General features: G+C 41.1%; 5 protein-coding genes across 9 annotated transcripts; 2 read left to right on the top strand and 3 right to left on the bottom strand.

Moving 5' to 3' along the window:
* Window positions 1-856: 856 nt before the first annotated feature.
* Window positions 857-6,341, bottom strand: rapsn (receptor-associated protein of the synapse, 43kD). Of its 2 annotated transcripts, XM_029522367.1 has the most exons (8): window positions 5,752-6,341; window positions 4,726-5,064; window positions 3,930-4,088; window positions 3,142-3,240; window positions 2,900-3,022; window positions 2,618-2,671; window positions 2,303-2,502; window positions 857-2,149 (listed from the first exon to the last, which is right to left on the bottom strand). In XM_029522367.1, exons 1-8 carry the CDS (start codon window positions 5,974-5,976, stop codon window positions 2,077-2,079), a joined length of 1,272 nt encoding a protein of 423 aa, XP_029378227.1. In that variant the 5' UTR covers window positions 5,977-6,341; the 3' UTR covers window positions 857-2,076. The 2 variants fall into 2 exon arrangements, with proteins under 2 accessions (XP_029378227.1, XP_029378228.1); XM_029522368.1 differs by lacking the exons at window positions 2,618-2,671; window positions 2,900-3,022.
* Window positions 6,342-7,183: 842 nt separating this feature from the next.
* On the bottom strand, window positions 7,184-10,625 carry kbtbd4 (kelch repeat and BTB (POZ) domain containing 4). Its single transcript, XM_029522364.1, has 5 exons — window positions 10,567-10,625; window positions 9,391-9,857; window positions 9,162-9,303; window positions 8,751-8,857; window positions 7,184-8,649 (listed from the first exon to the last, which is right to left on the bottom strand). The coding sequence occupies exons 2-5, from the start codon at window positions 9,850-9,852 to the stop codon at window positions 7,789-7,791; spliced, it is 1,572 nt and encodes a 523-aa protein (XP_029378224.1). The 5' UTR covers window positions 9,853-9,857; window positions 10,567-10,625; the 3' UTR covers window positions 7,184-7,788.
* Window positions 10,626-11,680: 1,055 nt separating this feature from the next.
* On the top strand, window positions 11,681-12,449 carry LOC115056105 (protein FAM180A). The gene is made up of 3 exons (XM_029522369.1): window positions 11,681-11,753; window positions 11,948-12,009; window positions 12,097-12,449. Exons 1-3 carry the CDS (start codon window positions 11,681-11,683, stop codon window positions 12,442-12,444), a joined length of 483 nt encoding a protein of 160 aa, XP_029378229.1. The 3' UTR covers window positions 12,445-12,449.
* An 86-nt stretch (window positions 12,450-12,535) lies between these two features.
* Window positions 12,536-16,522, bottom strand: ddb2 (damage-specific DNA binding protein 2). 2 transcript variants are annotated; one of them, XM_029522365.1, is made up of 10 exons: window positions 16,208-16,522; window positions 16,021-16,130; window positions 15,508-15,699; window positions 14,842-15,008; window positions 14,604-14,703; window positions 14,232-14,409; window positions 13,717-13,862; window positions 13,193-13,348; window positions 13,064-13,109; window positions 12,536-12,946 (listed from the first exon to the last, which is right to left on the bottom strand). In XM_029522365.1, exons 1-10 carry the CDS (start codon window positions 16,314-16,316, stop codon window positions 12,702-12,704), a joined length of 1,449 nt encoding a protein of 482 aa, XP_029378225.1. In that variant the 5' UTR covers window positions 16,317-16,522; the 3' UTR covers window positions 12,536-12,701. The 2 variants fall into 2 exon arrangements, with proteins under 2 accessions (XP_029378225.1, XP_029378226.1); XM_029522366.1 differs by having other exon boundaries at window positions 16,220-16,522.
* A 437-nt stretch (window positions 16,523-16,959) lies between these two features.
* On the top strand, window positions 16,960-27,105 carry kif23 (kinesin family member 23). Of its 3 annotated transcripts, none has more exons than XM_029522362.1 (23): window positions 16,960-17,029; window positions 17,677-17,743; window positions 17,934-18,062; window positions 18,320-18,419; window positions 18,725-18,861; window positions 18,957-19,069; window positions 19,158-19,328; window positions 19,516-19,560; window positions 20,417-20,529; window positions 21,327-21,448; window positions 21,582-21,684; window positions 21,766-21,845; window positions 21,926-22,045; window positions 22,403-22,562; window positions 23,044-23,196; window positions 23,296-23,462; window positions 23,551-23,724; window positions 23,883-24,116; window positions 25,563-25,796; window positions 26,012-26,100; window positions 26,193-26,271; window positions 26,582-26,652; window positions 26,753-27,105. In XM_029522362.1, the coding sequence occupies exons 1-23, from the start codon at window positions 17,016-17,018 to the stop codon at window positions 26,766-26,768; spliced, it is 2,691 nt and encodes an 896-aa protein (XP_029378222.1). In that variant the 5' UTR covers window positions 16,960-17,015; the 3' UTR covers window positions 26,769-27,105. The 3 variants fall into 3 exon arrangements, with proteins under 3 accessions (XP_029378222.1, XP_029378221.1, XP_029378223.1); XM_029522361.1 differs by having other exon boundaries at window positions 18,314-18,419; XM_029522363.1 differs by lacking the exon at window positions 19,516-19,560 and having other exon boundaries at window positions 18,314-18,419.
* Window positions 27,106-27,338: the final 233 nt, after the last annotated feature.

Here is a 27,338-nt window from a genome sequence, read left to right as displayed (position 1 = left end):
GAATTTAAAACATATGATGTTAAAGGTATATTCAATGTAAAAAAAAAAAAAAAAGATCCTTTAGAATCCTTAGATCCTTTAAAAAAAGGAACAGTAATAAAATCACAGAATAGCAAGGCACTTTCAGTGAACTTTATTTTCCATAATGAAAGGTCACCATATTCAACGCAGAATCATGATTGACTCAATGCATAAATATATTAACAATGCATTTTAGTCAGACTTAATATAATTTAAATCAATATGATGACTAGAAAAGCACAACATTTCTACATGTATTTAAATGTTGTGTTATTACTGCATTAATCCTCTGAGGAGGAGTCAAAAACAGAGGTAGTTCAAACCATTAAAGATGAGTAGCTGTACTGTTAGAAAATCTTTTCGATGCCCCACACGACAAGAATAAACAGTATCGATAATGTTTGTGCTTAACAAGAGTTTAACATCGACCGTACAGCAAGTAAACAGTTTATTTACATTATTTTGGATGAAGGGACCTTCAGGAAAAGGAAAACCATGAGCGGTTCACAAGTGAGGGCTCGAGTGTTGATGCGTTGTTATAGTGAGAAACATAAGTGCTTTCACAGTGAAGGTAAATGTGTTGGTCTCTCTTCTCTTGCTGTCAGCACGCTTCCATGATGTAACCAAGAGAGAAAGCAAAATACAATTTAAAGCAATTTCTTTATGTCTCTTTCTCAGTTTTGCCATCTTTGTTTTAACTATAACAGTTTCAAAAAGGGTTAATAGTTTTAGAATAGTATTTGAAATATATTATGAGCCATTTTGATTAATGTGTTTTTTTTTTTTCTCCAATTCAAGAAATCAAATGTTTAGAATAAATGGAGCAAATATAAGTTATATGAATGATAAAAGCCATTGAATATTAAGAAATACTATAACAAACAGCCATGAAATAAGTAAATACGTAGTTATATAGATACATAATTTGATGTAATTAAACCTTGTTGCTCTGCTTTGTAAATAAAACATGCAACAACTAACATATCTCAGTTTTTTTGGCTTTTGCCCTCAAAGTCTCATTGACATGATAGTACTTTTGCAAGAAAATATTCTCAATCTGACTACTAAAATTTTACCAATGAATTCATATTTACCTATGACTACAAATATAGTTTACTTTATGCATCCGCTCTTAATCATTAATTGACAAATGTTCCATTGGTCAAAGAAGATCAGTTCCCAGTATTCCATTTCCTTCTCAGCAATATTCAATATTTGCAACAATACTATGTTGATGTCAGAGTTAAGAGTAAAACATTTCCAGAAAAGGAATTGCTACGAACACAATGTGTGTTGAGTCTGCTCCTCAATCTTTGTGAAGAAGGACAAAAACAGCTGCATCTATCTGCTTTGTGAAGACATACTAGTTTTGAATGGTTAAGAGATTTTAGTTTTAGGTTTTACAAAACACCATAAATGAATCAAACTTTTAAAACAGATGCACATGAGAATAATATGTACATTCATTACAAATCAATAATAAATATACCAAGTATGAAATCAGTTCAAATCCCAAATGGCTCTGTGTTTTGATGAAAAAAAGAAAATCTGAAAAATGTTGAGCACAGAACAAGCAGATGTAGTGTAAAAAGTTATGCTGAATTTGAAAGACAGACCCCGTGACTAAGATTGCAGAGATTTCACTTTTTCATATTTACTAAACAATTCTAACGCATGAAATAACAAATACACCAAGTTATAAACGCTCCTCTCTGTTTAAATTCTGCAACTCATGGCCAGTGCACAGAGGCAATGTCGGTTCTTCCTTCTTCAGCTTATACGTTAAATGTAACTGTCAGTTAAACCTCTCCAGCCAGCTTCAGTCCCTCACAGACCGACGTCTGTACATAAGATGGACGCCTTAATTGCGTCTTCGGAGCGGCTCTCTCTAGACTCTTTAGGTCCAGTTCAGCATCCTCTGCACAGAGCAGGGAATTATGACTCCTCAAACCTCTTCGGCACTACCTGAGGCTGCCTGCGTCTCTCAGATCAGTCAGGAGCCTGTGAGGCATCGTGCTGTGTCTGCAAATCCAACGCACAAACACAGACTCACACTCACACAAATCCTGGCTTCACGGAGGACTTGAAACATTTAGGACAACCTTTTGTTCCGTTTGTCTGCAGACACCTAAAGGGATAAAACAGCAGCGTAAACAGCTTTGCCTGTAAGCCTTCTTCATTCTTTCATCTAGAAAGCATTCAAAGTCAAAAATGTGTTATTTCTGGAAAGCACATATCAAAAATTATGAAAGGCACAAATACACAATGCTAAAGCACGCACTTGAGATGGAAAATGTGGGAACAGGGCAAGGCCTGCAGCTTTTGGTCCCTGTCCCCGATGGACTCTCCACACATGCCGCAGTAGAGCTCCAGCTCCTCGACACACTGCAGGAACTTCACCACCTGCTCTCGGAGCTCCTCCTGCTGCTCCCGGCTCCGATATATCCCCTCATTCAGGCAGTGAACCTTCAATGTGCACAGCTTAGGGTGCATACAGGAAAAAACAAAAAACACTGTCAGTGTGCACAATCTGTGATTATCAGAAAAAGGCCTGAGCCATTTGTTTTGTACGTTGTGGGCAAAGAACATCAAATACCTTGTTTCCCATTCCATCGGCTAATTCCTGCGCTTGCTGCAAAGAGTCAAGAGCCTGGAAGTATAAAGTGAACAATATATGTCAGGATTACTATATAAATACTTATTAAACCAGAATTAAAAAGCAATGTGTCTCCCAGAGCTATACACAACGATTTACCAACATTATCAGCCAGGTATCCAGGCTGATCACTATTATGTTGTTTATGAATTGAGCAACAAATGTACATTTTGGGTGGAAATTCAGGAGACCTAGTATTTCTAAAAATAAAACTAGATGTACCTTGTCAAAGTCTTTCTGCAGAAGCCAACACTTGGCAACGCCCAGGTAGACATGTGCTTGTCCAAGACGGTTTCCAATTTCAGTCATAATACCCAGGGCAGACTCGTAGCGAGGGAATGCTTTCTGGATAAAAGACCAATAACGCCATGAAAAGCATTTCAAAAAGCATAATAAGCGGAGACATAAATATCAAAAACCAATTCTGAACGACAAACAAGTTGGAGTGAGTGGCGGCACCTTACATCAGTGTCACGCCTGCAGCGGTGTATGTCAGCAAAATTCAGTAAGCACAGCGCCTGCAGGGGACGGTCACCATGCTGCAGAGCAATCTTCATAGATTCCTGTTGGAGCAAGAGAAACAATTCAAGACAGTCTCTCGCTCTCCCGTGGCACCACCAAAATATTAGCGGATTTTCATCCACCAGCAGTACAACTCCACGAGGTACCGCTAATATTTTTTGTAAAATGTGTTAACAGTATGCACAAACACCCCCTAAACGCTGTAACTTCACACATTCCATACCACGCAGTTTCAGTATCACCACAATTCTCAAATGAACCACAGTGATGAGAGACAAATACGTTGTTGTTACACCTTCAGGACCCCTCTCTTACTCTTCTATCATAACAAGACAAGGTAATTATTTGCAAAAATGTGTTTGGCAAACGTAATAAAACTGCAAGGCATCCGGCTGTCTCGTTACTATGCTTTTACACTCCAAGGCAATGACACCAAGTTATTCTTCACCCACAGAACATAATTAGAACAGAGCAAAGACTTAAGCCACCCTCTTCCTCAACTATGTTAAACCAGTGCCTCTGTGAGCATATTTTTATCCAGGTCTGAGGCCGGGTACAACAGAGCAACTGGTACTTGCACCTGTCAGCAGCACAGCATCGACTGTTTCTGGAGCTCCTACTTGGGAACAGACAGACACTGGGGGGGGCGCGAAGTGTCGTAGAGGAAACCAAAACTATAAGTTTGCCTCTGAGGACGTCAGTCATGTTGTGGACGGTTACAATACAGTACCTCACAGCACTCCATGGCGTCTGGCAGGCGCTCCAGTTTCCTGTAGGCTACAGACATGTGGTACTGGCTCATGGCTCGATACTTGAGGCTCCAACCTTTGCCGTAGTCATTGACGAGCTCAGCTGCTTTGCATGGGAAGAACAGGGCTTTCTCATAGTCCTGTTGGAAGATGTGAACAATGACAAACACCTCTGCTGTATGCCGCTTTATGAGATACGAGATAGTTAGATGTGAGTCGCATGATGATTTAAGTCTCCAGTTGCTTTAAGATGACTCAAAAGTAAACAATCTGACTGTGAGGAAGTGTGTATCCCCTCATGTCACCGACAAACATGTTATATTTTGTTATACTGTGACATGTGAGTTTATTCCTCTAACACTATTTCATCACAATGCCATTGAAAGCAATCCTCCCTGCGAAGCTGAGGGATAACAAATCTCTGATGTCAGGGGTACTACATAAGCCCCCTGCCAACCAGCCCCGTCACCCTGCCCTTGTTTTACAATGCCCAGTACTACATGAGCTAGCCATTGATGATGTTTGCTCGGATGCTCAGCAGTGTTATCATACCCTGCTAATGCACTGGCAGCATTAGTACTGATTGCGTAACCAAGTCACACGTGCAGTCCAATGACAGTTTCGCCCAAATAACAGCTGAGCTGTCTGCACCCGACTAATATTCAATGTTTCTTTCAGTCAGTCTCCCTATTTCAAATTTCTCACGCAGGAGCAGAGATTGGTCTAATCAAAGTCGGCCCACGGCCATATTGGTCTTTGTGTTTAAAGGTTTAGTACCTTGAGTTGGATGTAGATGTTTCCCAGACTGCAGCAGACTCTGCACTCCAGCATCTTGTCGTCGTTGTTGTGTGCGTAGCGCAGCGCCTTCTCGTAGCTCTCTAAGGCTTTCTGGAAGACACTGAGGCCCAGGAAGGCGTTGCCCATGCTAAGACATACCTGCCCATTGAGCTGCAGGCTGACAGTGGTGCCCTGCATATTTAGGCAGGTCTTACAGTAGGAGACGGTTTTCTGGAAGTCACACAGCTTCTCGTTGCTGCGCGCCAAGTTCAAGTATCCCTCGGTCAGGTAGTCCGGATCCTCCATTTCTCTGGCTGTGTCGATTTGATCGAGGGCGTACTGTGGGGTGACAGAGGCTGTTTAATGTGATGCAGAAAAATGACGGGAAGCCTAAATTCAAGTAAATATGGAACAAGAGAGAAATTATCTGATGAATTCAGACATGGAGCCCTCACTTTATAACATCCTGATGGTGAGCGAGGCTGCTGCTTGAGTAAAGATGATTATGTCAACAAGACACCCCACACTCAGACTCAGGTTGCAGGGCACTTATTTACTCTGCATCGTGTGGAAGCCACAAATTAACCCATGCGTCTCAAAATCACTGAAGATGGAACGAAAGCAAGTAACCTTTGACGTCTTATTGAGCAGTAATCACTTGTTGAGTTGGGTGAAATCTTCAAATGCTGCAAAAGCATGAACTGCCACCAGTCCTGAGCAGACACGATGACATATAAAACTGATGGGATACTTAGTGGCATTCACTGATTAAGACTGCAACCTCACTCACTCGCACACAGACACACATCCTTCCGCTGGTTGCATAACATGAATTATCCAAACTTAGTTACCGCAAAGTTTTCTAGAGTGAATTTCAGACAAACTAACACTGCACCTGTAAAGAATACACACTGATGCTCAAACACTCTATGAATATGTTACTGTATACACTATATCTGTAGAACCATTATATCTTACGTTGCAGTGGCTTGTTGTATGTGGCGTATTGAAGTTTCAGGGGCTTACCTTGAGCATATCTTTATATTTTCCCATCTCTGAGTGAGCCGTGATCAGGCACCCCAACACCCGAAACTTCCCTCCAGGATCTGAGGTCTTCTCCAGTACTTTTGTCCACACATGCAGGGCTTTGTCTGTCTGGTTGGACTGATATAACCTCAGACCCTTCTCTATCTGTTGCTTGGTTTGGTCCTGGCCCATCTCTGGTACAAGGTGCTTCATAAAAATATTCATTCGTTTAGGCCATGCAAATTCGGTGAGGCAGCGATAAAGTAGATCCTTGCCATGCACAGTACAACTCCAAAGAAGATCCCGTAAAGATGATCCTCTCAGAGATCCGTGCCAGAGGGCCTACCAGATCCTGCTCTCTCAGCTCCGACTATGCTGAGACGGAAAAGAAACTGGATCCACCAGAGTTAAACAGCGACACACCAAGACCATTATCACCAGTCGCTTTGGGGAGAGCTGGAGGGCCAGGAAAATATCTTCCCCATTTAACCCTGCAGTGATCCCCACTCACCATCAAGTGTTAAAAAGTTCCCCCTTAGAGTTCCATTTGAAAAACACCAAAGAAACACGTTTCCCGGTGAAGAGCAAGTAGTGATATCCCAGAATATCTACTCCCTCCACACCCCAGCAAAAGAATTCTCAGCACCCTGATGTCCAACCCCCTCCACCTTCCTCCTACTGCTGTCGCTACAGCAGATGGCCTTGTCAGTCTAGACCATGTGTCCCTTCAGGAATTCTGTCCTGCCCTCAGCAAGCAGTCCCAAGGTCACTACAGCTCCTAGCGATCTGCCTTCACACTAAACCTCACTCGCTGAGCAGACGCTGCACTACAAGTTTTTTCATCACAACCCTCTGGAGCATTAAAAAACCCTCGTCCACAAATGGATCTGATCAGACGATGAACTGTGATATGGGCGCTATAAACAGCTTTATTTATCCCACGTAAAGTGAGTGCATGTCAGATGGTGCTCGCAGTGGCCGTCAGTTCCTATCGGGAGTTCTTATGGAGGCGCATATGTTCCCCTAGAAACCCCCACCCCTCATCTCGGCGTCAGCAGGGTTATGCTTAGAATAGTTCGCAAAGTCTGACATGTTACTGGGCTTGGGTTTCAGCTGCACAGCCTCCTGAAACACATCAATGGGATCAAAGTTTTGGCCTCCCTGTAGTAGCTTTCTCTCCTTCACCACCGCCCGCCCACCCCTCCAAGGACACAAACAGGCACCTTTACCACCTCACCATTCACAAGATGCATTACCAGTCCAGAGATAAGTAGAATTAGAGGTTATTTCTTTGTTGAGTCAAAGGTGTCAATAGCTTCTCGTTGACAAAGTGCACCCTTTTTAAATGCCTTACTGCATGAATGCTATAAAAAAAGCTCCCAAATCCATGTCAATAAACATGGTATTTATAGTAAGTGATAGTTAATGCAGAAAGGCTACAGAACCATAAATATCAAAACAATAACTACAGCAATATATTTGACATTTATGTTAACAGTTTAACTTGAACAAGTACATTGTAAATAAAAAAATACAATCTTAAGACAAGAAACTGTGAAAATCTGAAAAGTTATAAAACATTCTTCTGTTTTTGTGCACATTGAGTTTAAATAGGTTGACATTTGAGGATATTCAGCCTACATCATGATACGCTTGCATACGACGTACTGAAGAGTGTTTAATGTTCAGACACGTTTTACACTGAAAATGCTCATGCATGTTAATTAACAAGCACAGGAAACAATGTTGATTAGTTCATCACTGGTTACAGCATCATTACAAACGTCTTTGAATTCTCAGCTAAGGGATGCACAATGAAACACACTGTACCACAAGTAGGTGAAACACACCACTGATCTGTTTTTACTGCTCAGCCGGTGGAGCCTGAATGGAATGAAGTGATACAGAAAGGAGCTGAGTAAATACATATTTAGAGCAGGCGTCCTCACAAGATGGCTTAACAGTGAGGTCATGGAAGCTTATCCGACAGTCTTCTCTGACTCTCCGCGGGCGACAGTGAGAGGGTCCACGGGCAGGTCAGGCCAAAACAAACTGCCAGTTTGTGAGGAGGATTTTAATACCTCTGATAACGGAGACAACCGATGTAGCTGGGTTAAACTTTAGCGTGTTTGCATCACCTTTCTTGCATTTGTCCCTGAAGACGTATATGCAGCCATTACAGCTGGCCACCTTCCACAGTGAAGGGACACAGCTCCACGCCTCAGGGAAGCGAAGGCGAGTGAAGCTTTCCAGCAGAGGGTTGTAGCACACCAGGGAGTCTCCTTCTGCTACGATAAATATCACGTCCATGTGGACGGCAGCGTGCATGCAGCCCGCAAATGGCAGCATGTAAGGTTTAATCTGACACTTCTGGGAGGAGGTATCAAAGCACTGAATGAGACGGGATGGCTTAGTAAAAAAGTCCATGTCATTCTCTTCCCCTCCAAGCAGGTAGATGGTGCCTCCCAGGTTCACGCCAGCAGCCCCAGACACTGCAGTGTCCAGCTGGCTGGTCTCTGTCCACATGTTGTCCTTCACGGTGTAGTAGATGACGGCATTGGAGAGTGTGTCTTGCAACGTCTTACCTCCAAGGGAGTAAATAGCATCCTCAGTGGAGACAGACACCATGGTGTGGTGTAGGCGATCCCTGGGCAGAGGGGCACAGCGCTCCCAGTCCATAGTGTGCATGTTGCACTTCCACATGCGGCGAGGGATTGACCCCCCCACCACGTACAGGTCCCCTCCGTGTTTACAGGCTGCAGTGATCTGATGGCATAAACTGTTCTGGCCACTTACACTGATCGCATCGTCCTCGTCACAGTGAAGTGACACAGCCAGGGAGTGAGTCCGCGTTTCCTCTTTTCCAATCAAGTAGATATGGACATTTTCACCAATTTCCTGCGACCATACAAAACAAAACAACGTCATTTGTTACAGATTCAAACTATTTCAACAGACATGAAACGAGAAATACTTGTCAGCAATAGATTAAATGCTACCTTGAGATTTTCCTGGAGGATACAAGAAAACTCCTCTCTCTCCACCTTGTTGTGGTTAATCCACGACTCTATAGCCACTGTTGGATTCTGGGAACTTGGAACGCCATCTGACCACAAGGACAAGACCTCTTTGAATAAAATTCACTGGGCAGCTGCCTTTGATTTAATTGAGAACTGTTACATTTTCCTAAAAGTTAAGACAAACACGGTGGAAAGATCCACCATGACTATCTTTGGAAAGCTGGTGTAGAGAGTCTCTTTGCTCTTATTTTACATCAAACACATGAAATAGAAAGGTGCTATAAGGAAAAGGATAACAGTAGAGTGAAATGTATGCTGCAGTAAACAAGTTTCATACAGAGAAACACTGGTTAGTCTGGTAGAAAGTGACCTTACAGGGCACAGGGATACCTTTAATGATGTCCAAGAGCAGACAGAGGGGCAGATTGAGGAATTCCTCAGTCTGATGCAGCTGGGCTAAGTGGATTTTGGCACAGTGCTTGGCAGCGGTGTACAACTCCTGGTCACTGTGTCTATCTGCAAGCCACATCACCTGAAAAAACAAACAAACAAACAAACAAACCTATAATTATAAAACCGATCCGACATGATAAAGGTCTGAGGAGAAACAGTGACATACCTGCAGGCAGCTCTTGACCTCCACCGTCCTGGAGAGGAAGCGGGAGCATTCCTCAAACAGAGCAGTCAGCTGGTACATGTCTGCCATCTCATAAGTGTCCTGCAGCTCCTCCACCCTCAGTTTAATGGTGCCATGGTAGATGTAGTCGATCAGCAGCTGAAAGACAGTGGCACTGACATCTTTCAACTCAATGGCGCGGTTGCGGGACTCCTTGAGGTTCGAGGTGAACATGGAGCGGAAGAAGCTACTCTGTGCTGAGAGCACAAGTCGGTGCAGGTGAAACTCCTTGCTGTCCACAGTGATGGTAACATCAGCGAACAGGCCGTCCTCCAGGCAAAGGTCCATGATGCTCTTCACCACACGGCTGGAGTGGGAGCGGTCGGTGAAGGTGTATCCCAGGAAGTAGTTATCTTCTCCCATAGAGCCGCCGACACTGAGGCCCCCCTCCTCATTTGACTCCATGTCTGCTGCTCAAAGACCATCAAACAGGTCAAACATTCACACCAAGAGGCCAGTTTATTAGGAACACCTAGATAAATCTGCTACTGACACTGAAGATCAGTGCATTTGTTATAAAACATACACCTCTGTCAACTACGGTAAATTATGTCAGCCCATCTTTCCTTGTTGCCTATTTAAGGATACAGCAAAGCGGCATTTCTAAAATACTTTTAACATCCACCTCAGGGGTGGTTTTGTGGGGCGGCAGCTAGCGGTGGTAAACTTTAGTTAAACGTGTTTGTACAAAATAACAACGTGCAAAAACATAAACAGAGCTCCTCGTACGTCTCCCGTTTAATGAACTAATCGCAGTCTTCAGAGGCACACAGTGCTGCCACGGCCGAGAAGCTGGTGGGAGACTGAACTCCAGAGTTTCAGTTTCAAGTTTTCTCCCGTGGCTTTACTGATCTAACCCACCAGACGACAGATGATACGCAGTCTCGGATTTTCTGAGTCCTAAAGACGGCGGAGATTGACGGACTGCGAGCTTTGTTTACGTTGGCTCGCTGCTGTTAGCCTCCACAGAAGCTAACAGGCTAACGCTGCCTCTGCTGACAAACTCATCCGAGATATAAACAAGCAGAGTTTTCACTCTAACCGTGTAACAATCGTATATCCGACAAAAACAAACAAACCAGCTATTAGTATCGCGAGTAGTAATATGAGGCCTTTTACCTTATTCTTCACTACTTTTTCATTCAGGTGCAAATTAACCGGAAGTAAATAAAGTCGACTCACTGGCCTCAAATGTTTTTACTGACTCCGTGTGGTGGGACGGAGTCACTACAGCAGCTGAGTCCTCCCGTTAGAACGTACTGCGTGAAAATAATAATAATAATAAATAAAACTAACGATATTGAGTCCGTTAACTCATGTTAACGGTTTGCAATTAAAATCCCTTCTCCATTTTTTAGCAATATGATCAAAGTATTATAAAGTTTGTCACAACACAAATAAACAATAATACATGAAAACGTGTTTATACGTGCTTATACAATATACAACACACAAAAAAAACCTAGAACAACTATAATAACAAAATTGTAATATAGCTTTTTCACTTTTATTTTAGGCTCTAAGACTTTTCGTGTTTTAAAAATAAAGACTTATTTATGGATCGCTAAAACCATCTTTGTTACAGAGCAGCCACTTCACTCATTTTTATATTTTGATGCAAAAGTACTTTGTTTGATTGGGTGACAAATTTGCAGTATTACCATTTCAAAGTAATTGAGTACAGGGGCTCCTTTTTCTTCTTCTTAAATCTGCACCAACTGAATGTGGTATCCGAAAAGCCTTTAAGAGTCTTGATGAGAGATTAAAAAGGATTAATTGATCTAACATTTATCGATATTTGTAAAAACCCCTGAATGAACAACAGACAGTAAAACTATTTGATAAAAATTTGCAGTGATTATGAATGATCCTTGCCAACAGTTATTTTGCATTCATTTCATGAATGTTTGTCTTTGTTTTGGATGGTTCAACATCAATATATTAGTAAAATCTATCACTGTAAAGAAGCTGTGCACGTTTTTTCTTGTAAATTTGTACATCAAAAAGTGAAATGGGCATATTACCTCTGAGCTCTCAGTTTTGCACAGGATATGAAGAAACAAAAAATATTGCTGTCTGCTCTGCATTACAGCCAACTGGCTTTTGTTCCCTTTTTCCAAGCTGGAAAAATGCATGGTATTCTGCCTGAGTTGCCTCTGCTTGAATTCACAATAGTGAGCTAAGAAGAGAAGAGGTGAGGGATGCAGTGGTTTATCTGTTGGTAACTGAGAGAATGACCATGAAAACACGACTGAATATCTGCCTTCAGGTCATTTTGTGGTTTTGGTCTGAGCGATTAGTTTGGGGTAAGTAGAACTGACAGATCTTCAAAGAGGGCAGTCGACTTTATGTTGTTATGTAAAAATATTGCATACTTTGTTCAATATGCATTTAACATAGAAAAAGCTTTGTTTAATTTTATTTTGAATAGGCACTTAATGGTAATTTCATCGAGGTCACAGTTAAATTTTAATCTTTTCTACTTCGGATGTGGCTGCAGGCAGAAGTCCAACTTCTCAAGTGACGGGCAAATCCATTTCTGATGCAAACCTTATGTTTGAGGTACTTTCTGCGAAAGTCTTAATTCCAGAATCGGCTTTACTGTTTTACCTGAGTAATTGATGAAGATATCTTCTCTCCTGTGTTCAGTTTTTGCTGGGTGGGGCAGAGCTTGACCAAGACAACAACATTGTCCTACTTGATAAAGAGATGGCATCAATGAGGCAGGGGCGTGCTTTCCTGTCTCAGATCAATGACGACGTTCCCAAAAGCCTGAGCTCCATGGTGCAGATGTTGGCTGCACTAGAGGGGCCGAAGAGTAGGCCGCTAACTAAAGCAGAGTTTGAGGATATCATCCTGAGCATGGTGTACTCTGCCCACAAGGCCTGGAATCAGGAGAGGAGAGAGGAACAGCAGGCCTGGGGTGGAGTGCTCCTCAAGCTGGCCAACATTACAGTGCATGAACTACGTGGAAGTCATCTCTTCAGCTATGCTTAATGCAGTCAGGATACAATAAATCTATTCCAATTAATCCTCCTTTAATGCGAATTGACAAAGAAGTGAGATTTGTAAATGAAAAACTCAATTATTACGAAAACATGCACATTTTTATTACCAGTCAGTATAAAAAACACAAGTGAAAACATACAAGAGTTCTAGTTATGAAATGGTTTATAAAAGAACGTGTTTAACTTTCTTATACTCTCAAATAAAACAGAGAAATATATACATGGGGACCCTGACTAATTTGCAGTTCACTTCCGCCTCTGTGTTTGCTTTTGTTTTGTTTTTGTCTTGGTCTTGGTCTCAGATTCTTCCAGAGAAGCCAGTTTTTTCATAAGCTTTGCAGCCACAGCAGCACCTCTTCTCTCCATGTTGGAGCGCTGTCGATTCCTCCTCTGACCTCTGAGCCTGCCTGCTGACATTGAGGTTTCCTCTGTGAGACCGGGTTGATCGCCTATCAATGAATCGTTCCTATCCCAGACCAGCACCGTCACACCTGTGAGCGAACATGATGGGGATTTTGTTTGACAACTTGACGTTTTCTCGCAGAATTCATGTAAATCAGCAATAGGTGACAGTTTATCTATCAATATCCTGCTTGTGAAAAACTTACCCATGCCAGATCCAATCACATCACCCATTGGATTGAATTTGTTAATCTGAGTGAACACAGTTTCAGGTGTTAATAAATCTGGTTTTAAGAGTCTTCACAATTTTTCTGGTGCTTTTACAGCATACTCACAGATTTGATCCCAGTAGCGGTGGGATCGTGCAGCTGACACACAAGCTCTGCTGTGTTGGCGTCAAAGATGTCGATGGTCCTCTGATCACCGGGGCAAACGCGGTCATCAGGGTAGCGGCCAGCCACAATCAGGTCGTAAACTGGGTGCCACGTGGCCTACAAAGCAATTATCAAGTAGATTACTTTATTTCCTCGAGTGAAATCCTACCATTCACAACCAAATTTCATTTAAATTAAAAAGCTCTGGTACATCTCCTCAAATACAATCTCATCCAGTATTATCTATACATTACTTTAATATTAGTCTCACATTTTAATACCCAAAAAGGGTTTCCTAACAGAGTAAAGCCTCTTCATGGTTGACCATGGAGATGCGTCCTGTGTTTAAATTGTGCACATGCTATTCACAAAAAAAGGATGGAAAGCATCATGTTGTTGTGTCTTTCCTGTTCAAATGCTGCTGTTGCATGTGTTTTCTCCCCATCTCATTTACTGAGAGAGGGAGAGAGCACACAGAAACAAACCTTGATTGGTGTGAGATGCTGAAACTGTCTGTGTGGATGCTGTATGATATGTTGAGGTTTTGACCAATCAGGGGAGGAGTAGATGCGGAGCTGGTCATACTGATCTGTGGTGAGCAACTTGGTACAGTCCAGCGGGTTGAAATAAGCTGTGAGGAGATGACAGTGACATTTGTGTCAAATTAATCTTTTTCAATCTGATCATAACAACTGCATACAACTTTTTCTAATCATATCTCTACATCAGCGCTTTCAGAACTCAAAGACATAAAATTTTCATCTCAACTAATGAAAGTTACACTGTTAACTACTATTTTACAACTATATTTATTATCTATATCAATAGGGAACATAGCATCAGGTGTTGCTTAAAGACACAGGATGTGAAACTCAATATAGTATTTATTTTAATTGTTTATAAACGCAAACATGACCTAAACTAGGGAATTTTTAGAGAAAGAAATTGAAATTCAAGTCTACACCTTTAAGAATAATGTTTTTCTAAAACACAGTGTTACCTGAGTTGACAGCCTTCTCATGAGGCAAGTCATGCAGGAAGCTGCTCTTGTCTTTTATGTTTCTCAGGTCCCAGATTTTCACTGTGTGGTCAACTGAGGCTGTTGCCAACAACCAGTCACACCGGGTATTGAAATCTGCATGGGTCACTTTGGCTTTGTGCAGCTTGTTACTAAAAATCTATAAAGTGATGAGAAATGTATATAATATGTAATATAATACCCATAATTTATCTTATTAAAGCATATTCTGGTTTGCATGAGATAAATGGATAATTTCCCTCAAAGACAATAGAATTCCTGTCGTCTTGTACAACACAGATGCAATGAATCTCTTTGTACTTTAAGGATCTACCGCACTGAGGAGTTAACCACCTTTTGTCCATCCAAACTAAGGAGTAAGAGCTGTCCCATATTGTCTCCCGTCACAAGCATCTGTCTGCTCACAGACACATCGACACAGCAGTACCAATAACTGTGGAAAACAACAGGGAACAAAGTGAGCTCACCAGATTTGACTAAGGAAAAAACACATGATGGACATGTTTTTACGAAAACAGACAAAAATATCACATTATCTCTAAAGCGTCGGTCTTTTTTGCAGTTTTCTCACCAAACATTGTGGTGATCGTGGACACAGTCTTGAGTTCGAGACAGTATGGTGGGTGTGTGGCCCTCAAAGCTCTGCAAGGTCAGGACGCCCTCACCAGAGGCTACGTAGACTCTGGAAAGGTCTGTAGGGCAAAACTTCATCCCTCCTATAAAGTCTCCTGCGCCATTCTGTGCACACGAACAAAAATGCAGGCCGATCACCAGACAGTTACTCGCTCCACACTACCACATGCTTAGAAATTAACCAGTAGGGATCACGTGATAAGAAGACAGATGTTAGAACAAGCAGACCTAAAAATAAAAATAAATAATCTAAAACCCTTTTTTTAATTCTTTAAATTATTCAATCTTACTTTAATGTATCAGTGTTTGCAACACTGTTAGCGCTGTCATATCCCCCATAGGCAAGGTGAACAACTGAGTAGGGTTTAGCTGGACAAACCTGAGTCTCCAACCCCAATCTCACCAGAAAACCTAGACTAAATAGACTTAACAGTTTGGAAATTAAAAACTCACTCAAAAAAAAAAAACAAAAAAAAACTGCTAGCATAATAAAAGTAATAAGTAAGTAAAAGTAATAATAGCATTGTAAAAGAAAAACAAAAATTATTTGAACACATTTGCGCTGTTCATCACTCAGGTAAAATAACAGGTAGAACAAACTCACGCCTTGAATAAAAGCTTTATTTGTGGGGAGCTTGAAGTCCCACAGATAAATGTCTCCACCTTTTGACCCCACAGCCAGAGTGGTGCGGTGAACGGGATTCCACTCAAGGCAGGTGATCCTGCGGTCAAAGGGACTGGCGGCACCGCGGAAATGATAGGATGACAGAGAACGAACAAACGGCTCCTGGAGACACTGAATGACAGGCAAATGTGCAACTGCTGAAAATACGTTTTCTTTGTAAGAAAATCCAATATTGACCTGGCCGACCTTGAACAGGACTGAGACAATTCAAGTGAATGTGAATGGTAAATCTCAGCAGATCAAAAGTTTAACATCCAAAAACATCTTCTTCTTTTTTAAATGATGGTACATTAAAGAAATTCTAACACAATAATTACTTTCCCTGGTTACCAATACCTCTATAATGCTGTAACTCAATTAATAATTTCGTTACTGTTCGAGAGGAGTAACTTCTCTTAAAGATTCACTGCCTGTGACTCCCAGGAGTCTCACCTGTCTCATCTGCGAGTGGACACTTTGTCCCAGGGTGCTCCTGTAAATATAGTGCAGGATGCTCCCATGGCCACCTCTCCTCTGGACTCCTGCAGACTTGAGGGCAGGCCCTGCAAGACACCAAGAGTCAGTCTTCACGTCTGTCCGGAGAAAAATGCATTTCACGTCTCGCAGTCTCTGTCCTTACTGGTCTGCACACCTGCATTGGAGGAGACTTCTCCATCCTTCTTGTTTCGCAGTTTTTTGGAAAGGGTCGAACCAGAGTTCTTCGCAGGCCTTTTCTTCACTTTATTCATTGATTTGGACGAGCCTGACTTCGTGGGTCTACTTCTGACTTCCCCAACAAAAAACAGACCACTGTTACTGCACAGCACTGCATTGAACTTTAGATCCGACTAGTTATTTGTCTGCACCAGTAGAGAGAAAAGTTGCCTGCATGCTTTTCGGTGCTGTTCAGTTTGCTGTGCAGCGTGGATACAGCAGGGCTTCCGTGGTTTGCATAACAGCGAGGGACACGTGAATCTGTGTTTTGTAACCTGTGAGCGACTGATCTTTTTCTTCTTCGTCTTTATTTGCGGACTACAAACCAATTTTACAGCTGCATACCGCCACCTACTGTTTCCGGCTGTGCAGAGGCGCTGCATGAGAAAAGAAAGTTCTCACTGTAACATCACACCATTGACACTGATGCGTTTGATATTTCCTCATTATAAAAACTTAGGTTGAAACCATATTAATCAGTGTCTGTTTTTCTGGGGGTCAGTCAGTCAGTTTTCAGCGTTGTCCGTCTGGACGCTCAGCCTCAGCCAACCTGCCGTCAGTTTGTTGTTATTCCACTACCGGAAGTAAAAGCGGAAACACGTGTCGACCTTCCTGAATTCTGATTGGCTGCCTACGGCCCTTTTTGAAAACGTCCTGTGATTTGAGGCGGAGGGAAAGTTCAAACCTGTAGCAACAGAAACGGAAGAGAAAAAAAGTACAAGACAAGAGCTACAATGATCAGACAAGCGTGAGTATTACGACTTAGTGTTTTTCCAAATGGTTTTGTAACAATATGCCACTTTCAAGCTTTGAAGTACATCGGTGCTTTGAATATATACGCATTACTGGCCTTTAAGAACGGAGCTAGCTATCTTTAGCCGTAACGTTAGCTGGGGGCTAACAAGCAGGTGAACCAGTAGCTTTGAAAAATGCTAAAGTTCACCGTGATATCTGCACATATTTAGTTTTTCCCTTACGGCATATAAAAAAATTCTTAAATGAAATTAAATGTTTCCTCGTGCCTCCTGTAGGTAGTAATGGCCATATAATGTTTGTGTGTTGAGAAGTTATTTATGTAGTTATGAATCAAAAGTAGTAGTAATGGAAGACTGTAGCTAGTAAGAGGAATGAAATAACTTTAATTGTTTTATTCATCCTTCCATCCATCAATCCATCCGTCCCTTTTCTGTGCTTGTTTGGCTCCAGGTAACATTTAGTTACATCAATGACATTTCTGTGAAATGTTAAAAACAAATATGATATAATAAAGATTAATCTAGCTCGCTCCTATTTGTTTTATGCTGAATGAAATCATATTTATTTTAAAAACGATACACTTAACTGGTAGAAAACCATTGTACTAAATTAATTGTGATTTGATAATTGAAAATCCAGGAAGGGTAAAACGCCCCGCAGGCCTCCTCCAAAAAAGCCCTCCAACAACCAGAAAGACCCAGTTGGGGTGAGTTGTCAATGTATTAGCCAACCACTACAAACTGGAGCACTCTTATACTGAATGTTTTTTTGTTTTTTTTTTCCCTTTTTGTGTGTTGTTTTACTAAGCTTGGCATATTTGTTGAACAGTTACAGTGATCAAAGAGTTTTAAATGTCATTCCTTTAGAGCACAGCTGACTGATATATTTTAATTAAGGTATACTGCCGTGTACGTCCTCTGGGCGTGGAGGATGAAGAGTGCTGCATTGAGGTCATCAGTAGCACTACCATCCAGCTGCATGCCCCTGAAGGCTTCAAAACAAACCGCAATGGAGAATGCAAAGAGGTAATTAATGTAGTGCAGTAGGTGACAAAACCTCGTGGTTTCATAATATTGGCTGGTTCTCTGTGGAGCTTTTAACAATCTGTCCAAGTGGGAGACCATGTAACCCTTCTGCAAAACCGAAACTGTCCATTTACACATAGAAAGATGATAGAAGTCAAAATCCCGGGAGACAGAAGTATAGTGATTCTTCAATGTGAATTTTTTTTGTGGGATTAAATATGCTTCATCTAAATTTCTTTTTTGTTTCTCAGACACAGTACTCCTTTAAAAAAGTGTTTGGGGTTTCAGTGTCGCAAATGGAGCTGTTTGATTATGTCGCCAAACCTCTTGTTGATGACCTCATCCATGGAAAAAATGGTAAGAACACAGGCCTGTAGGTTTTATTGAGTCTTCTCTCTCCTTTTCATAATTGATGATTCACTCTGATTTTTGAGGATGGCTATTCAGAACAAGTAAAAGCACATTTGCTCTCCGATGGGGTTGCGTAGCATTTCATCACAGCTAGCTCAGAGAGACTTTCAACTACAGCATCAGTACACCTGTTTTAATTTCTGCTTTTGCCACGTTTGAAATTTTCCATTGATGCATTGTAAATATGTCCAGGCCAATATTTAGATTTGAGAATATTATTTGCAGCTGATTGTTTCTCCTGGCTGTTGCAGGCTTGCTCTTTACTTACGGGGTGACAGGAAGTGGAAAGACGTTCACTATGACGGGCTCCCCAGGCCAGGGGGGACTTCTGCCTCGCTCTCTTGACATGATTTTCAACAGCATAGGTCCCTACCAGGCGAAACGATATGTAAGGGAGAAGCAGGCAGGAATTGGACTGATCGTCCATTTTATAATATTGTGTTAAATCTGTTGATGTATTTATCCAATCTCCAATTTATTCAGGTTTTTAAGACAGATGAAAAAAATGGCATGGATGTCCAAAGTGAAGTTGATGCTTTGTTGGAGCGCCAAAGGCGGGAAAACAACTTGCCTGTTCCTAAAACAACATCTTCAAGGTCAGTCTGAGACCTGGAAAAAGACAGTAATCTGTTATTTATCCTAATATAATTTAATGCAATTCACAGATTTCAAATTTGATTTCAGACAAAAGCTTGATCCTGAAATTGCTGACATGATTAATCCGGAGGAGGCTTATAAAGCAGACAGTGTGGATGAGGACAGCAGCTACAGCATCTTCGTCTCCTACATTGAAATCTACAACAACTACATTTATGATCTCCTGGAGGAAACGCAGGAAGATGCAATCAAACCCAAGTGAGTTCAGATAAGGTCAATTAATAGGAATATATTTCTTTGATATTTATATATGTATGAATGTGCACAGCATCATGCTTTAAGTGTCAAGAGCAGTCAGTCATTAATATTAAATGTAGTGGGTTTAGAGGTCACTATTTTATATCAGAGTAGTTTAAAGACGAAATTGTTATTTTTTTTTCACTAGGTGGAATGGTGGAGGCACACCTGTGCGCCAGAACACTGAGTTCGTGTATGTGACCAGTGAATACTCGTACATCAGACATCAGTATTGGCCTGATTTAGATTTACCTTCCCCGTTACACACAGATGCACAGATTATAAATGAAATGTCATCAACATTGGAGATATCTTCAAAGAGATTAAATTATTATTTTACTATTACATTGGCCTTATTATTAGCTGTTTCTGAGATTGGTATCAAACTTTATCTCCAGTGGTGGAAAGCACCCCTCCCTGTTGCTGTACATACCAACCAGAGGCCCTGAGCTGATATGACACCACAATCAGTGCTGATAACACAATAGCACTTTTCATCCATTTATCTGTCTGGAGCCCACAAATTCAAAGAATATGCTAAAGTGACCAAGGTAGTCATAGTTCACACTACGTTTGAGTGATATGGGCAGAAAATGCTGATGTCCTATAATTACATTAATTACAATTACAATTACATTCAAGCTGAAATGATTACTACTACACATTCTTTTTGTCAGTAATAAGAAAGAAACCGATCGTCAGTCTTGCCTAAAAGGAAGACCAGCGGAGCCTCTCATGTTGGTTACACCAGGTGATGTCTCCAGTGTTGATAAGCGTTTCTTCAGGCCTGAAAATCATTACATCATTCTTCCACTGCTTTTAGTTTAGTTTTTTTTTTTTTTTTGGTTAGTTTGTTTTGCTTTTTTCATGACAAAGTCCCTGGATGTCGCTGTCTTGCTTTGAATGACCCTTTGATTGTAACTGTGATTACTTTCTCTGGCTGTAATCAAGCAACAATAATATCACCCTTTCACGCTTTATACCCCACATCTGCTGAAAGAGCAATCTCGTTTTATGTCATCAGTGACTAGTTTATCTTCTGAATGTAGACCTCCACAGTCTAAAATCCTCAGAGAGGATCAGAATCACAACATGTATGTGGCTGGATGTATGGAAGTGGAAGTGAAGTCTGCTGAGGAGGCATTTCAAATATTCTGGAGAGGTAAGTTGATATAAGGCCTGCATTTATAAATGAAAGGGTTAGATTGAAGGGCTGAGGAAGGGGAAAAACACTATGCTGATGTTGTACATGTGGCTGACCTCTTGCTTGGCTCTCACAAGGAAATGACTTCAGTTAATCTTTACTCTAAGGAGCGAGGTGTGAAAAACAGGGTATCTGCAGATCTTGAAAAGCTTTAATGGTACTGATTTCACTTAAGGATGTTTCTTATCCCATGAGGCAATTAATGCTGTAACTTTTTCCCTAATTGTGATTTATACAGCCTAGTAGGGGTGTGCCAAAAAAATAAATTCATATAAGAATCGCAATTCTCATTTACTGCGATTCAGAATCAATTTAAAATGTCTCAAAATCAATCAATCATAATTAAATAAATAAACAAATAAAGCAAATCTGAAGGCTGTATGCTGGACATCCTGACGCCACCACAGAGCTGTAGCCCAGTCCATTACTTGTCACCAATTAACTTAAACATGGTCAGGTGCCCCTACCGGGAATTGAACCACACCCGTCTTAGTGTGAACCACTATACCACCGTGCTGCTCAGGTCATCAGAGATAGTAAAAGATTCCCACCCCTACAGCCAAGGAGTGAAAAAAAATGTGATGCCAGATTTACGCACTTGATAAAACATCCTAGGCATAATGTTCATGTTGATTTTCACTGACAGTCTTGCAATAACTGCCAGTATGAAAAACATTCTTCATTTAACTGAGTAATTGCTGCAGAAAGCTCTCAGTAAACATGGTTGACAAGTTGCCTCTACTGTGTCGTTCCAGGTCAGAAGAAGAGGAAGATTGCAAACACCCGTCTGAACAGAGAGTCCAGCCGCTCCCACAGTGTATTCATTATTAAACTCGCTCAGGCTCCTCTTGATGCAGATGGAGATAACATTCTCCAGGTCGGTTTAAATTGAAACCAGATTTCTGGCCCAGAGTTGAGTGCAGCTCAATAATTCATGTTTTGGATTTACTGTATGCAGCAGTTTTGATGTGGGTTTTTTTTTTTTGGTTGTTGTTGGGGTGGTGTTTCAGGACAAGAGCCAGGTGACTGTCAGTCAGCTGTGCCTGGTAGACTTGGCAGGAAGCGAGCGTACTGGTAGGACAGGGGCAGAAGGCACACGTATACGTGAAGCAGGTTTGTTACCCGACCATCAAGATTTAATTTTCCCACATACCCTGAGGTTCATGTAAGATTTAAAAACTACTTTGCTTGCAGGTAACATAAATCAGTCTTTGCTGAATTTGCGGACGTGCATTGAAATACTTAGAGAGAACCAGATGTGTGGCACAAACAAGGTATGAATAACCAAAATAAAACTAAACAGTTATTATATTCTCTGATGGACTATGAAGGTAATATAAATGTTCTCTTACAGATGGTCCCATACAGAGACTCTAAAGTAACCCATCTGTTCAAGAACTACTTTGATGGAGAGGGAAAAGTCAAAATGATTGTCTGTGTGAATCCCAAGGCTGATGACTATGAGGAAACAATTGTAAGTTCATTTCACGCCTTTATCATACATTTCTCTGTTTAATGAATTGTGCTTAGCATTTACTCATTTTGCTGTATTGTAGATTGCAAGCAACTGAATTTCCCTCCCCTCTACACATCCTTTCTAGAAGTCTAGGAATTTATGCTGACCTTCAGATTATGTGTGTAAAAGGACTCGCAGCCTATCTGGATATCAAAGGGTCATTCCGAGGCTTAAAAAAAACAACCCAAAACTGAATTATTAGCTTGAGGTTATTATACTTGAATAAAAACAGAGAGATCCCCTAAAGCTTATTCACTGGTCCTTCGCAAAACTTGTAAGTAATTGTTTGACACAAGTTGTGTTCTGCTTGTGCAGCTGGTGATGCGGTTTGCAGAGATGACGCAGGAGGTGGAGATAGCTCGACCGGTAGATAGGCCCATCTGCGGTTTCACGCCAGGCCGCCGTAATAGAAACCAGGCCTTTAAAGAGGAACTGTCTCGCAAGCTGGAGGAACGTGGTGGTCCAATAGACAGAGGTAAAAGTGATGTATTATGCAATGCCAATATCCCAAACAAGACTATGGTTGATAATGATGCTTTCTTGAAATCCATTTTGATCTGAATGTAAGATTAATCCTATTTACAATTACACTAAACATGTGTATATGACTATCACTTAATGTGCTGCCGAAATGGTAACTACAAAAACATTTATACTATATACTGTAGTACTATTGCACTATTTTTACTACCAATTATTTCATTAGAACACCACTATTGTCAAACCACAAATATTTCAAATTTCAACTATCACCATAAACGAGTAAATTCATTTCTTAGGTGAATAACTGCTCCTTTTATTCATATAAATACATAAGCCCTAGAATTTAAGACACATTTGGGTCAGTATTTGTAATGCTGCCATTACTTTGTAAATGTTCCATCCACTGACTATTTTCAATGTTTACAAAAATACAAAATGGCTTTTGGAGTGGTATTAATTTTGTGCTTTTGCAGAGGTTATAAACCACCTGGTGCGCAGCCTCCCACCTATACCCTCTTCTGAGCTGACTGACCCTCATGACGATGTTACCCTGCCCAGGCTGATTGAAGCACTGCAGAACAGACACACAATCAGACAGATGATGATTGAGGAATACAACAAAGCAGGTGCTTCCTATTTTTAGCTCAACTTTCATCTTTGGGCTTTGAATTTGATTTCTTATTGTGGCTCAAGTTCTTCCTATTTTATTTATTTATTTTTTTTAGCAAACATGTTGCGGACTATGCTTCAAGAACTGGACAGCAATATAATATCCAAAGACAACTTTATTCATGAACAAAATGGCAAACTGGTAGAGCAAGACAAAATCATCCAGAACAACAAGGCAGAGATCGAACGATTGGAAAAGAAAACAAAGATGCAAGAACACAAGGTTGAAAATAAAAAGATTCAAACCTCCCCAAGAATGTATGTAGATATGTTTTTTATGTTATCAAATATTCAAAATGTTTCTGTTGCAGATTGACATCCTGCAGAAAACAACTAAAATCTATGAGGGTGACAAACGCACACTACGGCAAGAGCTGGAAACCAGAGACCAGAGACTGCAGAGGGAGCTGTCTGAGAAGAGACGCATGGAGCAGCGCATGAACGGTGTGGTCTCAGACACCCAGCATAAGTGGGAGAAAGAATGCGTGAGTTACACTCTTTATTTCGCAGATGTCATTAGATTATACAGCCTTTTGCTTCGTGTTCCCTGCTGCCTTTTGCTATTTTTGTCATTTCTGTGCTTTTCCAGAGGTCCTTTTTACCTCAGCTGTGTCACTTAAACATTACGTGTCTTGCTGTGCAGGAAAGGCGCGTTAATGCGATGCAGCTGGAGATGCAGAACAAGCTCTGGGTGAAAGATGAGAAGCTGAAGCAACTCAAGGCCATTGTGACAGAGAGCAAAACTCCAGGTCGACCGGATCCTCCACCGCGTCAGCCTCAGCCTCAGCCTCAGCCTCGTCCTCATCCTCATCCTCAGCGGCCTTCTAGAGAGGAACGTGTTCCTGCAAAGAGATCAGCTTCGCCCTCACCTGTTCCTGTATGTTATAATGATGCGCACATACGATCCAACTTCCAATTCATGTACATTGTTGTCCTCTAACTTTGTTTGCTGATACGACAGCAATGCAATAGCTAAACACATTTCTCCCAGTTTAACATTAGCAGTTACTTTGGCCTTCTGTATAAACTAATATATTCCACTGTACAAACATTACTAAGCCTATTGCAGTGGGAATTATCAACTCCTGTATGTTATGATATAATTCAACACTAATCTTGTAAAAATAACTACCATAGTGAGGCAGATATGTGACATTCTTGATGAGGATGTAACAGGTGTTTATTTAACCCTCATATGCTTTAGCGTTCACTGAATTGTTTTCTGTGGTTAATAATACTACACTAGTGGTGACATCTTCAAATTTGATGTTTTGTTTCACCAACAATTCAAAATGTAAGATATTAAGTTTGTAATTCTATAAATCAGAAAATCAATCAATTGCAATCAAAAGCAGCTTCCCGAAACTTCCTAAAACTTTTGCATGGTAAACAACTTCATTTCTGATAAGGATTGTTAGGGTTGGAACTAATTAACAAAAAACACCCATCACAGTTTCCCTCAGCCCACTGGGACACATGCCGATATATCTTTAGTACTCAAATAACTGTCAAGGCAGGCAAGAAAAAGAAACTGTAACAATCTGCTGTTTGAGAAGCTGTTTTCACAAAATGTATATTGTTTTGTCCTAAACTTTAATGATTGATGAATTCACAAATAATTGATAGAGCTGTGGAAATAGCACCATCCTTTCACAAGATTTCAGCAAAAAAATGAACACTCTTTGTGCATGCCTTACTAACTGTATCTGTGTGTTTGTGCAGACTTGCCACAACTCCTCCCAGTCTTCCATTGATTCTTCCCAAGTTGAGCCAGAGCCAGGGTCAGGTTCAGGTTCATTCAGTGACACTGTAGTTGAGGAAGTTGAGACAAACCTGAGGGCCACCAGTCCCATCCCCAGTGCCAGTAGCTCTTTGTCAGTGGCTAGCTCCATCACTGCATGGGAGCAGAGGGCGACTCAAGATATCAGGCCAGGTATCCGTTCACCTCCCACGCCCACAAGAACCCCAACTTCAGCCAGCCGGCCCCGGAGGAGAGCTCTATGTTGGGCTAGGGACGAAGAAGAAGCCTGCTCCCCATTGCCTATGTTTGATGTAGACCTAATTGAGAAAAGCTACAGGGTCAGTGAATTAGCTCAAGGCAGCAGTATGAAGTTTTAGAGGAAAGAGATTTCTGTGATTACGGTTGAAAGTGCGATGCAATTATTTATTTTTCCCTTCCTCTTATAAAGTGAACTATTTAACAAGGTTTTCCCCTCTATATATATTATATTTATAGATTTTTATTTTTTTTGGCTGTAATACATTTAACCAAGACTTTTTTTTTTTTTTTTTCCCTCCTTACCCACTTTGTTGATCTGAGTAGACGGCGACACCAGTGCGCCCGTTGCACCGGCGTTCCCGGTCTGCTGGCGCTGAGAAGTGGGTCGACCATAAACCCGCCTCCAGTCTGGACTTGGGTACAGTTTTGCAGCCTGTCATTCCTAATGCCATCCAAGTGTCTGCACCCAGTGAGAAGGCTCTGTCCAAGTGTGACAGATATGTGTTAACACACCAGGAGGTTGCTTCTGATGGCGAGATACAAACCAAACTTATTAAGGTTAGTGTGCTTCGACAGGATATTATACAGATTTTACAAATAAAAACTTTGTGTAAAGGTCACAATGTTTTTTTTCCTATGTATTTAATTTCTCAAGCATAACATCTTGTTTATGCTTTCTTGCTTTAACACCAGATTAAAAAAAGAACATAATGTCCTATCTGGATTAAGTAAAGTTGACTGCTAACTCGTACTTTCATACTACAATTTTTCAGGGGGAGGTGATTAAAACCAGAGGAGGAGGACAAGCTGTCCAGTTCACAGACATCGAGACTCTGAAACAGGAGCTCACCACAGTCTCTGGGTAGCTGGTCACTGCTACTTATTAAGTCATAGTCTACAAGCTGTTATATTATCATGTTTAACATCTCCACCCCTTTACATTTGTCTCTGTAGCCGCAAGAGGAAATCCTCAGAAGGTGCTCCAGCCAATGGAGATCGATCAGATGGAGTCTGGACTGATGTGGAGACGAGGGTAAAATTATATTAGAAGTGTCTTTAACTTACAATTGTTGTCCTGACCTCTTTGCAGTTGCACTGTAAAGGTGTCGAATCTGAAACGGATCCCAAGTGCATGGCTCTCGTGCTTAGGAAAAACTCGCCAACAATCATATTTTCGTGTGTTATGTTCAATATTTTCTCCACCAACACTGAATACTTTGCCACATATGATTTCATCAAATTGTTTTGTTTGCTTGTGACTCTATGTAGCAGTCTTTGATTGCATATACTTATAGTAGTACATACATATACATAGTATATCTTTTTTTTTTTTTTTGTTTTAGTGTTCTGTGGCCATGGAGATGAGAGCTGGATCAAACATGGGCCCTGGCTATGAGCATCATGGGATCACCAAGTAAGCGCTCATCTTTACAGAGTGCATTTGAAAATGTTATTTTTTTTTCTCCTCAGCAGTGCACAGCTGGGATTTTTTGATGAACTCTGTTCTCTTACAGGCGCAGAAAACCCTAAAAACAGGTGACAGCTGCTGCAGTCGACTCCCCTCCTAACTATCCTCACCTGGCTGTTGTGCAATAGTCTAACTTTTTTTATTTTTAGCTCTAGTGATAATATTTAAACATTTTTCCACACTTTTTATGTTTGAAATAAGTGTATATACATGGGTCACCAAAGCTTTTTTGTAAAAGATTTTACATGTATCTGAATCAGTACCACTTGTTTATACATGGTGGAAAATATTAAGTTACTGTAATCCTACGGCTGAAAAGAATATTTGCACTCTTGTGTGAAGTGTAGTCACAGTTGTTGCCTGATGCATGCAGACATTGTGAAACTGCCACAATACAGATTTTTGTCTTCCATGTTGTGTTTCTGTCCCTTGATGGTTGAATTATACTGAGCTTCAAACTTTTCAATGTGGTTCTTTATTGAATTCCATTGAAGCACTACTTTGTTGCGTGTTAATAAACAAAGACCTCAATGTAATGTAGACGGAACGAAAAACTCTGGGACAACTTCTGAACACTGGATGGCAGCAGAGGACAGCAGCATATTATCAATCTTCAGCAAGAGTTCAGCTTG

The sequence above is a fragment of the Echeneis naucrates genome, chromosome 16 (genome assembly GCF_900963305.1).
Source record: "Echeneis naucrates chromosome 16, fEcheNa1.1, whole genome shotgun sequence".
Lineage (NCBI taxonomy): Eukaryota > Metazoa > Chordata > Actinopteri > Carangiformes > Echeneidae > Echeneis > Echeneis naucrates.
The sequence above is the reverse complement of the archived record's forward strand: the minus strand, read 5'-3'. Positions and strand labels throughout refer to the sequence as shown.

What these genes read in the sequence shown, in the direction of transcription:
- LOC115056105 (XM_029522369.1), top strand. Translation starts at nt 11,681, where the DNA reads ATGACCATGAAAACACGACTGAATATCTGCCTTCAGGTCATTTTGTGG. An exon ending in GTCTGAGCGATTAGTTTGGG is followed by an intron (nt 11,754 to 11,947) that starts GTAAGTAGAACT and finishes ATGTGGCTGCAG; the next exon opens with GCAGAAGTCCAACTTCTCAA. An exon ending in ATGCAAACCTTATGTTTGAG is followed by an intron (nt 12,010 to 12,096) that starts GTACTTTCTGCG and finishes TCCTGTGTTCAG; the next exon opens with TTTTTGCTGGGTGGGGCAGA.
- kbtbd4 (XM_029522364.1), bottom strand. Translation starts at nt 9,852, where the DNA reads ATGGAGTCAAATGAGGAGGGGGGCCTCAGTGTCGGCGGCTCTATGGGA. An exon ending in GCTCTTGGACATCATTAAAG is followed by an intron (nt 8,858 to 9,161) that starts GTATCCCTGTGC and finishes CCTTGTGGTCAG; the next exon opens with ATGGCGTTCCAAGTTCCCAG. An exon ending in TCCTCCAGGAAAATCTCAAG is followed by an intron (nt 8,650 to 8,750) that starts GTAGCATTTAAT and finishes GTATGGTCGCAG; the next exon opens with GAAATTGGTGAAAATGTCCA.
- ddb2 (XM_029522365.1), bottom strand. Translation starts at nt 16,316, where the DNA reads ATGAATAAAGTGAAGAAAAGGCCTGCGAAGAACTCTGGTTCGACCCTT. An exon ending in TGAGAAGGCTGTCAACTCAG is followed by an intron (nt 13,863 to 14,231) that starts GTAACACTGTGT and finishes ATCTCCTCACAG; the next exon opens with CTTATTTCAACCCGCTGGAC. An exon ending in AGCATCTCACACCAATCAAG is followed by an intron (nt 13,349 to 13,716) that starts GTTTGTTTCTGT and finishes ATTGCTTTGTAG; the next exon opens with GCCACGTGGCACCCAGTTTA.
- kif23 (XM_029522361.1), top strand. An exon ending in ATGGAGATAACATTCTCCAG is followed by an intron (nt 21,449 to 21,581) that starts GTCGGTTTAAAT and finishes GTGGTGTTTCAG; the next exon opens with GACAAGAGCCAGGTGACTGT. An exon ending in CACACGTATACGTGAAGCAG is followed by an intron (nt 21,685 to 21,765) that starts GTTTGTTACCCG and finishes CTTTGCTTGCAG; the next exon opens with GTAACATAAATCAGTCTTTG.
- rapsn (XM_029522367.1), bottom strand. Translation starts at nt 5,976, where the DNA reads ATGAATATTTTTATGAAGCACCTTGTACCAGAGATGGGCCAGGACCAA. An exon ending in GCTGCAGGCGTGACACTGAT is followed by an intron (nt 3,023 to 3,141) that starts GTAAGGTGCCGC and finishes TCTTTTATCCAG; the next exon opens with AAAGCATTCCCTCGCTACGA. An exon ending in CCGATGGAATGGGAAACAAG is followed by an intron (nt 2,503 to 2,617) that starts GTATTTGATGTT and finishes ATGCACCCTAAG; the next exon opens with CTGTGCACATTGAAGGTTCA.